Source organism: Capra hircus, chromosome 22 (assembly GCF_001704415.2).
Source record: "Capra hircus breed San Clemente chromosome 22, ASM170441v1, whole genome shotgun sequence".
NCBI lineage: Eukaryota > Metazoa > Chordata > Mammalia > Artiodactyla > Bovidae > Capra > Capra hircus.
The window spans coordinates 56,204,813-56,218,126 of NC_030829.1; the positions used below are offsets into that span (position 1 = coordinate 56,204,813).

At 57.5% G+C, this 13,314-nt stretch overlaps 1 protein-coding gene across 1 annotated transcript; it reads right to left on the reverse strand.

The window, feature by feature from the left end:
- RHO (rhodopsin) lies at positions 1,655-8,112 on the reverse strand. Its single transcript, XM_018066700.1, has 5 exons — positions 7,658-8,112; positions 5,794-5,962; positions 4,400-4,565; positions 4,042-4,281; positions 1,655-3,195 (listed from the first exon to the last, which is right to left on the reverse strand). The coding sequence occupies exons 1-5, from the start codon at positions 8,016-8,018 to the stop codon at positions 3,085-3,087; spliced, it is 1,047 nt and encodes a 348-aa protein (XP_017922189.1). The 5' UTR covers positions 8,019-8,112; the 3' UTR covers positions 1,655-3,084.

Genomic DNA, 13,314 nt, shown 5'->3' on the forward strand with positions numbered 1-13,314 from the left:
TGAGAGCCCTACCTGGAAACGACTGACAGATGGAGAAGAGAAGCCCCATTTCTGCAGGGTTTGCTGAGCTTGGAATTACTGGTGATTTCCATGCTTACATCTTCGGAACAGTTAACCTGGCATAAAGGCATTACTTTGTCAATAAAGGTCCATCTAGTCAAGGCTATGGTTTTTCCAGTAGTCATGTATGGATGTGAGAGTTGGACTATAAAGAAAGCTGAGTGTCGAAGAATTGATGCTTTTGAACTGTGGTGTTAGAGAAAACTCTAGAGAGTCGCTTGGACTGCAAGGAGATCCAACCAGTCCATCCTAAAGGAAATCAGTCCTTGGTGTTCATTGCAAGGACTGATGTTGAAGCTGAAACTCCAATACTTTGACCACCTGATGTGAAGAGCTGACTCACTGGAAAAGACCCTGATGCTGGGAAAGATCGAAGGCGGGAGGAGAAGGGGAGGACAGAGGATGAGATGGTTGGATGGCATCACCAACTCCGATGGATATGAGTTTGGGTGAACTCCAGGAGCTGGCGATGGACAGGGAGGCCTGGCGTGCTCCGGTTGATGGGGTCGCAAGGAGTCGGACACGACTGAGCGACTGAACTGAACTGAAAGGCAACACAGAGGAAAGTGCAGCCAATGGGAGACCTAGAAGCCAGATAACATGGACTTCCCTGGAGGTCCAAGGGTTGAGTCTCCCCTGCAGGTGCAGGAGCCGTGGGTTCCATCTCTGGCTAGGCTCCAGGGCAGTTGATTGGATGAGCCACAGCTACTCACTGAAGCTCAAGTGCCCTGGAGCCCGATCTCAGCAACAAGAAAAGACACCTCGATGAGGAGCCCCAGCGCCAGAGGGAAGGGTGGCCCCCACTCACTACAAATAGAGAAAGCCAACGCACAGCAAGGAAGACCCAGTACAGCCCCCTCAAAAGCCAGGTGACCTCATCTGAACACCTGCACCCAGGCATGCCTGAAGCCCTGAGCTTTTCATTTATGGGAGCCAATCGTGTCTTCCTTTTGCTTCGGTACTATTGAGTGTGATTTCCTGCCTCCTGCAGATAAAGGAATCCTGACTGACATCACCCACCTAGGGAGACAGAGTAGAGAGGGGCAATGGCAGAGATCCCAGCTATTACCTGCCCCAGCCCCTCCATGGCACGAAGGATCTCCCTTCTCAGACTCCTGCTGCCTTTTCCCGCCTTGGAGGAGGACGGTCATTTGGGAGCTACCCCTTCATCCCATTCCCCCTTCAGATGAGGTCCCTGGTAGGGCCAGCCCGGAGCTGAGGCTCCAGTAATGCAAAAAAGCCTCTCATCATCTGCTGAGCTCAGGAAGCACGTTGGCTGCATAAAGCCTGAAATCTCATTAAGGTCAGTTTTAAGATCCCCTTTTGCAGAGAAGGAGGCTTCCAAGAGGTGACAAAATTTGCCTGCAGTTTCACGGGCCACCTGGATCTCTGTGACTCCGAGATTGGAGCTTTTCCCATTCCTGGGCCTGCTCCCCACAGCCTAAAGCACTCCCAGGGGGCTCTGATAGTTGCTCAAACCCAGAAACCCCAGGGTCAAGGATCAGATGAACACTGCCCCGTTTCCACCCATCCTGTAGATAAAGAGCTTGAGACTGACAAAAACCACCACCACTAACACCAAGGATAGGAGCCGAGCTTTTAATACCCCAATTTGCCTTCATCTCCAGGCAGAGCTGGGGAGAGGTAGAGCTTCCTGCTTTGGTATGTAGTTGAGGAGGGGCATTTATGAGGCGGCTGGATTCTGATGTCCCAGAGTCCCAGCCAGCCTCGCAGCAGCAAGGACTCTCTGGAGTGGAGAACGGACTGGAGCCGCTGAAGGCTTGCCCAGCAAGGGAGCTAAAATCTGTGATCTGTGAACTTCCCTGGGGGAAGGTGGGTCCAGCTGGATTTCCCACACTTTTGTTTTTTAAGCTCTTTTTGAGACAAAGGTGATGTTGGGGACCCAGCTCTTCATTAAATGTGGGCAGGTGAACATAACTTCTAGAAGCTCCATACGGGCCCAGAGATGCTGAAGCCTGGGTGCTGGGCAGGAGAGCTAGTGATTTTTCAGATGCCGAGAGCAAGACCTGTCTCTCTGTGGGTTGCACTGGAAGGGAATGGCCCGCGTCATGGGGGCTCTGCACTGGCCCCAGACTCTGGTCCTCTGATGTTGTTTTTTTGTGTTTTTGTTTTCTTCTCAGGCCTGATGACTGCACTCTGCATTTCCTTGACTGTCCTTCCCTGTGGCCCACCACCCAGCACTGGTCTGGCCTTGCTGTCTGTCTAATGTTTATAAGCCTGATGAGGCTGGATGCTTAGGGCTTTGCCCAATCTCAAAATGGTCGCTATCAAGAGGAGATGATCATAGGAATGAATTACTTATATTAATTGATATTATTCATAATGTTAACTACAGTCTGTCCAGCTCCTTACTATTTACAAAGAGCTCACACACGCAAGCACACGTGCACACACACACACACACACACACACACACACACACACAATCTCATTTGATCTTCCCAGCAGCCGTGTGAGGAGAGATTTGGAATTCCCATTGTATGGGGGAAGAAAGTGAGGCCCAAGGACAAAACAACTGCTCAAGGTCATCAGCCAAGGGCAGGCTGCTGCTGCTGCTGCTAACATGTTATGAGAGAATGACTATGCCCTCCCGACCCGTTCATCTCTCCATCCACGTCTCCATTCATTCCTTCCTTCCTCCACCTAGCATTTATTAATAAGCACCTACGGCGTGCCCCGTCGTGTGCTACTCACTTATCCCTAAGCTGGGACACTTTTCCAGAGCAAGAGCTCTTGTGTAGCTGAGAGATGAGCTGAGGGGAGCGGAGCTACAGTGGGCCCCCGGGAAATCAGGACTCCAGATCGGGCCGCCCCTGCCAAGTGAGGCGCCTCCTGTTTCTCTCATTGATTCATTTGCATTTGGTTGGTTGGTTTTTGTGTTTACACTCAGGGAGCCTGTGAGAGCTGGTTCCAACAGGCGCGGCTCCGGATGGAGCTGCTGAGGCTGGGGTGGGGTGGGGGCTGGGGGACTCCCGCGGCTGGCCATGGAGTCCCTGGAGGGGCTTAGGCAGGCGCCACCTGGCTGGTCTCTGTCTTGGAGACGGTGGTGGAGGCCTCGTCGTCACCCAGCGGGTTCTTGCCACAGCAGAGGGTGGTAAGCATGCAGTTCCGGAACTGGAAGGAAGAGGTAGGGTTAGGGTAGGGGTGCTCAGGGTCCCGCAGAGTCTGGGTGGGAAATGGCATTGGCAGCGTGGTGTGCCATCTCCCTCTTCTGCCTCTGGCCCTCCCAGCCTCCGATCCCCGGTCAGATGGCTCCCTGGAGGAACTTACTAAGCCTCCCAACCCCACCCAGAGGTGCTGGGACCAAACCCGAAGGGATTCTGTCACTGGTGACGTGCCATGATGCCCTCAGTGTGCCAAGAGCCATCTGGAAATTATCCCTTTGAACCCAAGAGTTTAGGATTTCATCCTTTCCATGGATGAAGAAACTGAAATCCAGAAAAGGGAAGTGACTTGCCCAAAGCCACACAGCTAAAACCTAGCACAACTGGGATTTGAACCCGATCTGTCTGACTCCAGGTTTTCCCCATTGGACCAAAGAACCTGCAGAGGAACCTCTGGTCTATGTTAAAAGGACTGCTTTATCCCTTTATCCCTCAGAACGAGACTTTTTGGCATCCTGTCCAGCTTTGTGGAGACTGGCACCTGTTCCCAGGCCCAGGACTTTGACTGTCTGGACCTTCAGAACCATCTGGACTGGCGCTTCTCTTTCCTGAGCCAGTGTCAGAGGGCTTGTTAGAAATGCATATTCCTGGGCCCACCCTGAGCTTCTAATCAGAAGGTCTGGGGGTTGGTCCAGGAATCTGCATTTCTCACGGATGACTCATGATTACCCCAGGGAAAACCAACACCTCCCTGCCCATTTTGCAGGTGGAAAGACTGAGGCCCAGTTAAGACTGCAGCTTCTCCACCTGTCGCCTCGGGGGGGACCTGGCCCCTTCCCACCCCACCAGCAGGCACCTGCTTGTTCATCATGATGTAGATGACGGGGTTGTAGACGGAGGAAGACTTGGCAAAGAAAGCCGGGATGGTCATGAAGATGGGGCCAAAGTCAGAGCCCTGATGGGTGAAGATGTAGAACGCCACCCCGGCGTAGGGCAGCCAGCAGATCAGGAAAGCGATGACCATGATGATCACCATGCGGGTGACCTCCTTCTCAGCCTTCTGAGTGGTGGCCGACTCCTGCTGCTGGGCAGCCGCCTGCAGGGACACAGGGCCCGGTGTCCAAACTTGAGGCTCCTCTGGGCCGGGGGCCGCGCTCAGCCTCATCAACGCTCTTGTCCCCAGCCCCACAGCACCGGTCCCCCAAGGACCCTACCTCCTTGACGGTGAACACCAGCTGCCCGTAGCAGAAGAATATGACGATCAGGGGGATGGAGAAGTGGACCACGAACATGTAGATGACGAACGACTCATTGTTGATCTCCGGCTTGAGCGTGTAGTAGTCAATCCCGCACGAGCACTGCATGCCCTCTGGGATGTACCTGAGGACCGGGGAGGGGCAGGGGCCGGGGGGGCAGGGGCCGGAGGGGCAGGGGGAGACCCGCGTGTGAGGGACCGGGGAACAGGCCCCGCTGGCCAGAGTCCTCTGCCAACGCCTGCAGCGGGGCTGCCCTCACTCTGGGCCTCTCTTCCCCTCTCTGTAAAATGGGGATAATAAACCTTTCCTTGGCTGTGAGGCTCACATCTACTGAGATAAGGGATCCAAGTGTGTGGAAACAGTGTTGTTGCCTTGTTCCGCGCTGTGTTACCCCAGGACCCTGGTCTCTCCCAGTCTCTCACGCCCAGCGCCCCTACTCTGCCCCCCTGCTTCCCTGCCTGGCGCTTCTTCACCCGGCCTACCACTCCCGAGTGGCCGGGGGCCAGGCCTCGGACCATGAGGTAGGTGGGGAGAAGGGAAAAGCTCCCAATGTCTGTATTGCAGGCACCCAGGTCTTTTTAGGCCGCTCAGAGTAATTAAGGGATTTTTGCGCAGTTTCTGGAAACAAGAGGCCCTGGGGCGTGTGGTTAGGGCGTGTGATTTCAGAGGACGGTGACACTGAACCGACCCCAGGAAACCCACTGTCCATTAGCTGCGTCTACGAGGATGTAACTAGGCCAGACTGGAGAAGATAGGGAGGGAGGGGCAGGGTTTTTTGCCCCTTGCTAAATTGCTCAGGAGGGAAAACACTGGCCCCAGGAAGACTGAGCGAGAAGGAGAGGGGAGAGAGATGGCAGTTTCCTGGAAGCAGAAGGGCACGAAGCCTCTGGGAACCCACAGAGGCCAATTTCCCAAACCACGTTCCACCCCACCGCCATCTCATCTCAGCCTGTTGGGGGATATCAGCCGAGAGTCTTGCCAGGACTGGTTCCCAGGGCCACACCGCCACACCTGCATGAGGGAGGCTCTGCTTCTGCAGGGGCGGAGGCCTGAGGTCAGAGGAGCTGCTCCCGGGGCACTGGACTAAAGAGGATTGGAATCTGGCCTGGCTTAGTTGGGGATTAGGGGCACAGCCAAGGTGAAGGGTTGGGGCGTCTTGGAGTCTCCTTGACACGGGGAGCAGCCCCGTAGTGACGTTAGGAGCTGACCCTCTTTTCCCTGCCCTAAACCTCAACCCTATGACAGCTGCCATCTCGGGGGGCCTGAAACCAGGCAGCACCGGCCCCCCTCCGGCTGGAGGACCCTAGGAAGCACCCCGGAGACCCTCCTCCCCTCCTGCTCAGGGCCGTTACCTGGACCAGCCGACCAGAGGGGGCGCGGCGCAGGCCAGAGCCATGACCCAGGTGAAGGCGACGCCCATGATGGCGTGGTTCTCTCCGAAGCGGAAGTTGCTCATGGGCTTGCACACCACCACGTACCGCTCAATGGCCAGGACCACCAAGGACCACAGGGCGATTTCACCTGCAAGGCAGCCGCTGTCAGCCAACCCGCCGCGTGGCTGGACCTGTCTGTCTGAGGAGGAGGTGTGCTCCTCCCGGGGATGGGGAGGGGGGCCGACCAGGAGGGCACCGGGGAGCAGTCCTGGAGTGCAGACTTAAGGAGCGGAGGGTCTGGACACGGACGAGGGGAGGTAGCAGGGCAGACAGGCCGATACACCACATGGAGGAACTCCCAGGAAGGTTAGTGCAGCCAGAGCTCCGGGTTCGCGGGGAACATGGCAATCAGCTCGCAGGGTCATGGCTGAGAGCTGGGAGCCCAGCGGGGAGTTTTCACAGAACAGTGTGTCCTTTGTGGGGCCACCGGCAGAGTTCCAGGCACAGGGGATGGCAGAGGCAGCAGGAGCCAGAGGGGGAGGCCTCCCTTTCCTCCTGGGCAGCGGGCCTCTCGCCACCAGGGACATGGAACACCCTGGGCATGGGTGACCCTCTCTCGGGAGCCAGGGACCCGGAGAGTGTTTTGCTCAGAGGGAGGAGGAGGAATGATAATGATGGGGTTCAGACATCTGCTCTGCACATCACCCCCAGAAACTCAGGAGGGAGGTGGCCGTGGGGTTTACCAACCGGGGCATTTCTGAGAGTGAAAGGGAACGCTAGCGGGTACTCCAGGCCCACGGTTGTTGCAGAGGAGTGCCCACCTGTGGGCGGCACCCTTCTGGCCTGAGACTGGGGGATCGTGGTCATCCAGCAATGGCCAGCGCCCCAGGAACAGGGCTGAGGCAGGGCCTGGACACACATGGGAGAGAGGAGACAGAGCATCCTGTGGCTGGTGCGGGCTCTCTCTGCCCCCAGGCTTTGTGACGATGACCTCCCGCGTCTCCTGCTTGCCCGAGAGGCCGTGTCCCCGATGGGGGACGCTCCTGGGTCTGAGCCAGGAGCCCCAGGCCCTGGGCACTGGCCTGCCACGTTCCTGAGTCAACTCTTCCCCTCTGCACGCTGCAGTTTTCTTATCGGCTAAATGGAATCTATTCACCCATTTTTTAGTGAAAATATTTTAAAAGCATGGCTCACAGCTACACAGATCACCTCACCAGGTCTACTGTCTCCCTGTGAATGGACTCCTCAAGGCAGAAAGCCTTCAAGCAGAGCAGAGAGCCTGGAGGCGAGCTGGGATGGAGTCAGAGAGAAGCCGGGGAGGAACCATGCCCGGCGCCCAGTGCAGGCAGAGGCCGGTGCCTGGAGGACTGAGGACTCTCATCCCGCCCCAGCCTGGGGCCCTGAGCACAGGCATCCGTGTCCAGCTCTCTGTCCCCGGGACCCGGTGTAGGTCTCGCCCAGCCCCGCTGCTCCAAGGGGAGCAGAACCGTGGCCTGAGGGGCCGCAGAGACATAGGCTTGCAACTCAGCTTTGCCAGAGACTGCCTGCGACCCCAGCGAGGGCCCAGACTCCTCTCATCTGTCTCCTGGCTGGAGGGCAAGACAACGACCCCAGTGCCAGTGAGATCACGTGCTTGGCGCCCGCCCTCCACCAACGCCGGCCAATCTTGTCATTGCTTATACAGCGTTTATTGACTGAGTAAGGGAGGGCTTTGGCTCACGGGCTCTCGTCCACCATCCGCAAGGATGGGGCTGTCCCCACACCCCCACCCCCGCCACACCCAAGCTCCTGGCTCCTGAATACACACACACCCCTCGCCCAGCCCACCGCACCCAGCTCATACCGCCCAGGGTGGCAAAGAAGCCTTCCAGGTTGCAGCCCGTGGGCCCAAAGACGAAGTATCCATGCAGAGAGGTGTAGAGGGTAGTGGTGAAGCCCCCGAAGACCATGAAGAGGTCGGCCACGGCCAGGTTGAGCAGGATGTAGTTGAGGGGTGTGCGCAGCTTCTTGTGCTGGACCGTGACGTAGAGCGTGAGGAAGTTGATGGGGAAGCCGAGCACGATCAGCAGGAACATGTAGGCGGCCAGCATGGAGAACTGCCATGGCTCAGCCAGGTAGTACTGCGGGGCCTCGAAGGGGCTGCGCACCACGCCCGTCTTGTTGGAGAAAGGCACGTAGAAGTTCGGGCCCTCCGTCCCGTTCATGGCTGCGGCCCTTGCGGCTGCCCGCCGGCGGCGCGAACCCGGGGATGCTTCTGAGGCCGGAGCTCAGCCACACGGGGCTCCGGCTGGATGACTCCGGGCTCCGACTGCCCCCCCAGGCCCTTATAAAGTGACCTCCCCTCCCTAAGCTCCCGGCTGAATCAGCACCTCAGAGATTGGGGGCGTTATTAATCATATTAATCCTCACTGCTGCAGCGAGGGGCCTAATTGGCTTCCAGGTGGGGCCAAGGTGACTCCAGGTGGAAGGCTGTGGTCGGGAAGAAGGGGCGCGTGCTGGGGACCCTGGGAAAGAGCGGAGGCCTGCCCCCAACTTCTCTGTCCCCCTCTGCCATGTCAGCTGATGGCCCTGGCCTGGCACTGGTACCCCTAGCTCCAGGCCCACTTCCCTCTGGCTCAGGGCAGGCAAACTTTGCCTCCCTCCCACCTGGCCCACGAGCTCCTGGAGGGCAGAGCGCTGTCATCCCCTCACTCAGCCCCTGAGCCGTCCCTTCCCCACCTGGATCACCTCTGGGCTTATCCAGTCACCACACACTGGCGGTGCCCACCGGTCAGGTCATGAGCTTCACAAGTGCAGCAGGGCGCTCCGGGGTCCGGACACAAGCCCCACGTTGCCCAGGAGCTCAAAAAGCATTTGTTCCCTTGAACTGGAGCTCACTCACTCACTTGTTTAAACCGACATTTATGTGCAGGCCACTGGGGGACCCGAGGCTCCTCCTTGTGGGAAAACCTGCTCCCAACCCGGGGAGGGGAGGCCACCTCTCTGCAGAGACATCCAGGGGGAATAGTGTGTTGAGGGAGGGGCGCTTTGCCAGGTTGCCAAGTGGGGAAGTCAGCATAGACTGAAGACAGAGGACCGGCGAAGGCCCGAGGCCCGTCTGGGGTGTGGGCCCTCATGGGCTGGGGTCAGCTGGGGTGGGGCTTATTGCCAGGGGCTTTGTCCAGGGGAACTTGGGCAGATCGTGGGGAGAGGAAGGTGGCTCAAAAGCCCTCAAGGATGAGCTGAAGGGAGCAATGGTGGAGGAAGGGACCAGGGCATAGGGGACCAAAGTGGGGAGGGGACAGAAGCTCTTAGGGCTCCTGAAGCAGGGCCTTGCCTCCAGGAGGTGAACAGGGACAAGCCTATGCCGGGCGCCAGATCCCTGTGGTGAGCGAGGAGGTGTGGTCCCGGGAGCTCCCATGTGAAGGGGAGATGGGCCCTAGGAACAGCACACGGACCGCGGCCTGGAACGGGGGTCAGGCTGGGCTGGGGCAGTGGCCCTTGGGTGCCCTGTGATCGGCAAGCCGTGATGGTGTATCCCAGAAAAGCAGGATGAGCTCAGGGTGCGAATGAGGGCCCCCATCTACAATAGGATCGTGAGGACCCCCTCCCAGGAGTGAAGTGGGGTTGCGGGCAGCCTGGCCTTCGGGATCCTCAATGACCACGGTCCAGCCGTGACTTTTATCCGGCATCAACTGTGTTCTACACAAGAAACTCAGTTCTGGGGAACATGGTGGACAAGAAGGACCAAGCCCCTGCCTGTAGGACATGCCCTTCCATGGGGGCGGGAAGGGGCCCCCACAAACCATGAAACAAACGACAACAGAGACTGTTCAGATGGTGACGTCCTCCCGATACACACTCGCCTGGAGCTGCCCACGAAGGCCTCTCTGAGACCTCGAGGATGGAAGGGCCCTAAGGGGTGGAGCTGTCCAAGGAGAGAGAGCGGCCAGTGCAAAGGCCCTGAGGCAGGGAACGCAAGGCCCGCCAGGAAGCATCCCAGTGTCCGAGACCTCCGTTGCTGAAGCTCCCTTGTGCTGTCTCTCTTCCCACCTGGGATGTCTACACCTCTCTGCTCAGAAACGTGCCCTCTTCCCTGCAGCCCACCTGGGGCTCCAGAGCCCTGCTGTCCTGGGAAGCGGGCAGCGTCAGGACTTGAGTGGGGAACCTGGTGGTGTGTGCACTGGGGGGAAGGAGCAAGGGGCAGGCAGGCGTGGCGGGTGGGTGGGGTGCGGCTGCTCAAGGTGTAAGGTGCTTGGCCCGGTGATTAGGCCCATCGCTAAAGAGGTCAAGGTGAAGAGTTTGATTCTGACACGGCCCCTGCTGGCCAGACAGAGGGACAGACGATGGACTTCCTGGGTCAAGACCAGCACGCGCAGCCCTGCCCTGGCCAGGCTGAGCCCCCGACCCTCAAACTCATGGCCTTGCTTGTTACCCCCTAACGCTTATGACAACCTGGAAGCTTTTAATTCCTATTCTGTTCATGGGTCTCCTAGGCTGTACCTTGAGCCCAGGGGTAGGCTGGGGTCTGTCTTGCTCATCACAGGGCCCCAGAGCCCAGCTCAACACACAGCAGGTGCACGTAAATCGTTTCCCTTACTTCTGCAGTCCCCAACCTTTTTGGCACCAGGGCCAACTTTGTGGAAGACAATTTTTCCATGGACCAGGGGTTGGGAGCGGGGATGGTTTTGGGATGATTCAAGTGCATTACATTTATTGTGCACTTTATTTCTAATCTAGCGCTGCCGCTGATCTCCCAGCAAGTACCGTAGGTCCACAGCCTGGAGGTTGGGGACCCCTGCCCTACTTGAATGAGCTGGGATTTCTGTTTGGTACCTGGGGCCTGGCACATGACAGGTGCCCAAGGACTGTCTGTAGACTGAGTGGATGGATCTAGGTTATCACAGGAAGTGCTGACTTTCTCTAAGACTCAGGTCCACCCTCTGTTCAGTTCAGTTCAGTGGCTCAGTCGAGTCCAACTCCTTGCAACCCCATGAACTGCAGCACGCCAGGCCTCCCCGTCCATCACCAACTCCCGGAGTCCACCCAAACCCATCTCCATTGAGTCAGTGATGCCATCCAGCCATCTCATCCTCTGTTGTCCCCTTCTCCTCCTGCCCCCAATCCCTCCCAGCATCAGGGTCTTTTCCAATGAGTCAACTCTTCATGTGAGGTGGCCAAAGTATTGGAGTTTCAGCTTCAGCATCAGTCCTTCCAATGAACACTCAGGACTGATCTCCTTTAGGATGGACTGGTTGGATCTCCTTGCAGTCCAAGGGACTCCCAAGAGTCTTCTCCAACACCACAGCTCAAAAGCATCAGTTCTTCGGCACTCAGCTTTCTTTACCATCCAACTCTCGGGTCCATCTCTGACTACTGGAAAAACCATAGCCTTGACTAGACGGACCTTTGTTGGCAAAGTAATGTCTCTGCTTTTGAATATGCTATCTAGGTTGGTCATAACTTTCCTTCCAAGGAGTAAGCGTCTTTTAATTTCATGGCTACACTCACCATCTGCAGTGATTTTGGAGCCCAAAAAAATAAAGTCTGACACTATTTCCCCATCTATTTCCCATGAAGTGATGGGATCAGATGCCATGATCTGAATACTGAGCTTTAAGCCAACTTTTTCACTCTCCTTCTTCACTTTCATCAAGAGGCTCTTTAGTTCCTCTTCACTTTCTGCCGTAAGGGTGGTGTCATCTGCATATCTGAGGTTACTGATATTTCTCCCGGCAATCTTGATTCCAGCTTGTGCTTCTGCCAGCCCAGTGTTTCTCATGATATACTCTGCATATAAGTTAAATAAGCAAGGTGATAATATATAGCCTTGATGTACTCCTTTTCCTATTTGGAACCAGTCTGTTGTTCCATGTCCAGTTCTAACTAAATATGCTATCTAGGTTGGTCATAACTTTCCACCCTCTGTGAAAGAGTCTAAGAGTCCACTCTTTCAGGGTGGGGAGATGGGGGGTTAAAGGTCATCCCTGACATGATGGACATTTGCTGTGTAATGCACGATAGACAATTAAAAACAAAGAATGCTTTCTTGTTTGGAAGAACGGACTCACAGAACAACAGGAAGGTCGTTAGAAGTCACCTACTCTGACCCTTCTTTGCAGGTGGGGAGACCAAGGCCCCCAGTCCGTAGGGGGTCACCCAGGTCACCCAACATGCCCGCCTGGCTACTCCTGCCCCAAAGGAGCTCTCAGGAAGACTGTCCATCATCCACAGTGGGGTGCCAGTGATGAAAGCGGGTTGCACTGGGGTGCTGGCAAGGGCCCGACTCAGTTGTTCAGGCCTGGGCAGCAGTGGCAGGGGTGGCACTGGGCTCAGTCGCCAAGAGAGTCTGGAAAGACCTGTCGCCCCCCTCAGTTTGCTGGGACTAGGAAGCTCCAGGATCCACTCCCACCGGCAGGGCAAAGCTGCCCGCTGTCCCGCCCGGGCCCGGCTCACAGACCTACAGACCCGAGGAGTAGGTATCCCCGTCCTCCCACAAGGGACCGCGGCTGGCGGCCACGAGGCTGGGGGCAGCCCAGGCCTCCCTTCCCTGAGCCTGTTTCCTGCCGGGACCAGTGACCCTTGCTGACAGTGTCCCCTGCTTCTGTGCACACGCGTGTCTGTGCTAAGTCCCTTCAGTCGAGTCTGACTCTGAGACCCTCTGGACTGTAGGCCGCCAGGCTCCTCTGGCTACGGCATTCTCCAGGCTAGAACACTGGAGTGGGTGGCCAGGCCCTCCTCCAGCGGACCTTCCCGACCCAGGGATGGAACTTGCATCTCTTTCATCCCCTGCACTGGCAGGCGGGTGCTTTACCACTAGCGCCACCTGGGAACCCTCCTGAGAACCTGGTTCAGTCCACAGCCGTGGAGGGCCCCTCCAGCTCTCAACCTGCATTTCCCACTCAGTACCCAACACTGCCAGCCGCATCTGACTTGTCTCTCAACTGCCTGCCCATCCCAGAGTAGGTGCTCGATGAACAAGTGTCCAGGGGAGGGACAGCTCCTCCCAGCCCCACGGGGAGGCCTTCGTGTCTCTGACCACTGGGGAAACCAGCTTCCTCAGCAGAGCCGGGTAGAGGTGGGGGGTCCAGCCTTCCACTTGAGCTCTGCTGTCCCCACTGCCGGCCGGCTAGAAGGAAGCTGGGATTGCACGGAGGGCCAAGTGCAGTGTGGGTGACCTTCTGAGCCTCCGCCCCTCTCGACCAGGCAGGTGCAGAACAGGCTGTGAGGGGCGGTGAGCGGTGGGGCTGGGGGGTGGTTGGTTGGTCCCTGGCCTCTGGGAGGCCAGGTGTGGCGAAGGATTAGAGCTTAGTGGGCAGCGGTGCACAAATAGCTCTTAAGCCTCTGCATGGAGGTGCTGCTTGGTCAGCAGCCTCCTCTCCACGCCACCCCCCAGCTCCCCTCACTGCTGAGCCACCTGCGTCACCACAGTGAGGCCGAGTGAGGCCTGAGACTGAGCTGCCTCAGGCCTTCCCCCTTAAGGGGGGAAGAGGAGAGGAGAGACCGGCTCTGCGCTTTCCA

What these genes read in the sequence shown, in the direction of transcription:
- RHO (XM_018066700.1), bottom strand. Translation starts at nt 8,018, where the DNA reads ATGAACGGGACGGAGGGCCCGAACTTCTACGTGCCTTTCTCCAACAAG. An exon ending in TGGTGTTCACCGTCAAGGAG is followed by an intron (nt 4,282 to 4,399) that starts GTAGGGTCCTTG and finishes GTGTCCCTGCAG; the next exon opens with GCGGCTGCCCAGCAGCAGGA. An exon ending in ACATCATGATGAACAAGCAG is followed by an intron (nt 3,196 to 4,041) that starts GTGCCTGCTGGT and finishes TCTTCCTTCCAG; the next exon opens with TTCCGGAACTGCATGCTTAC.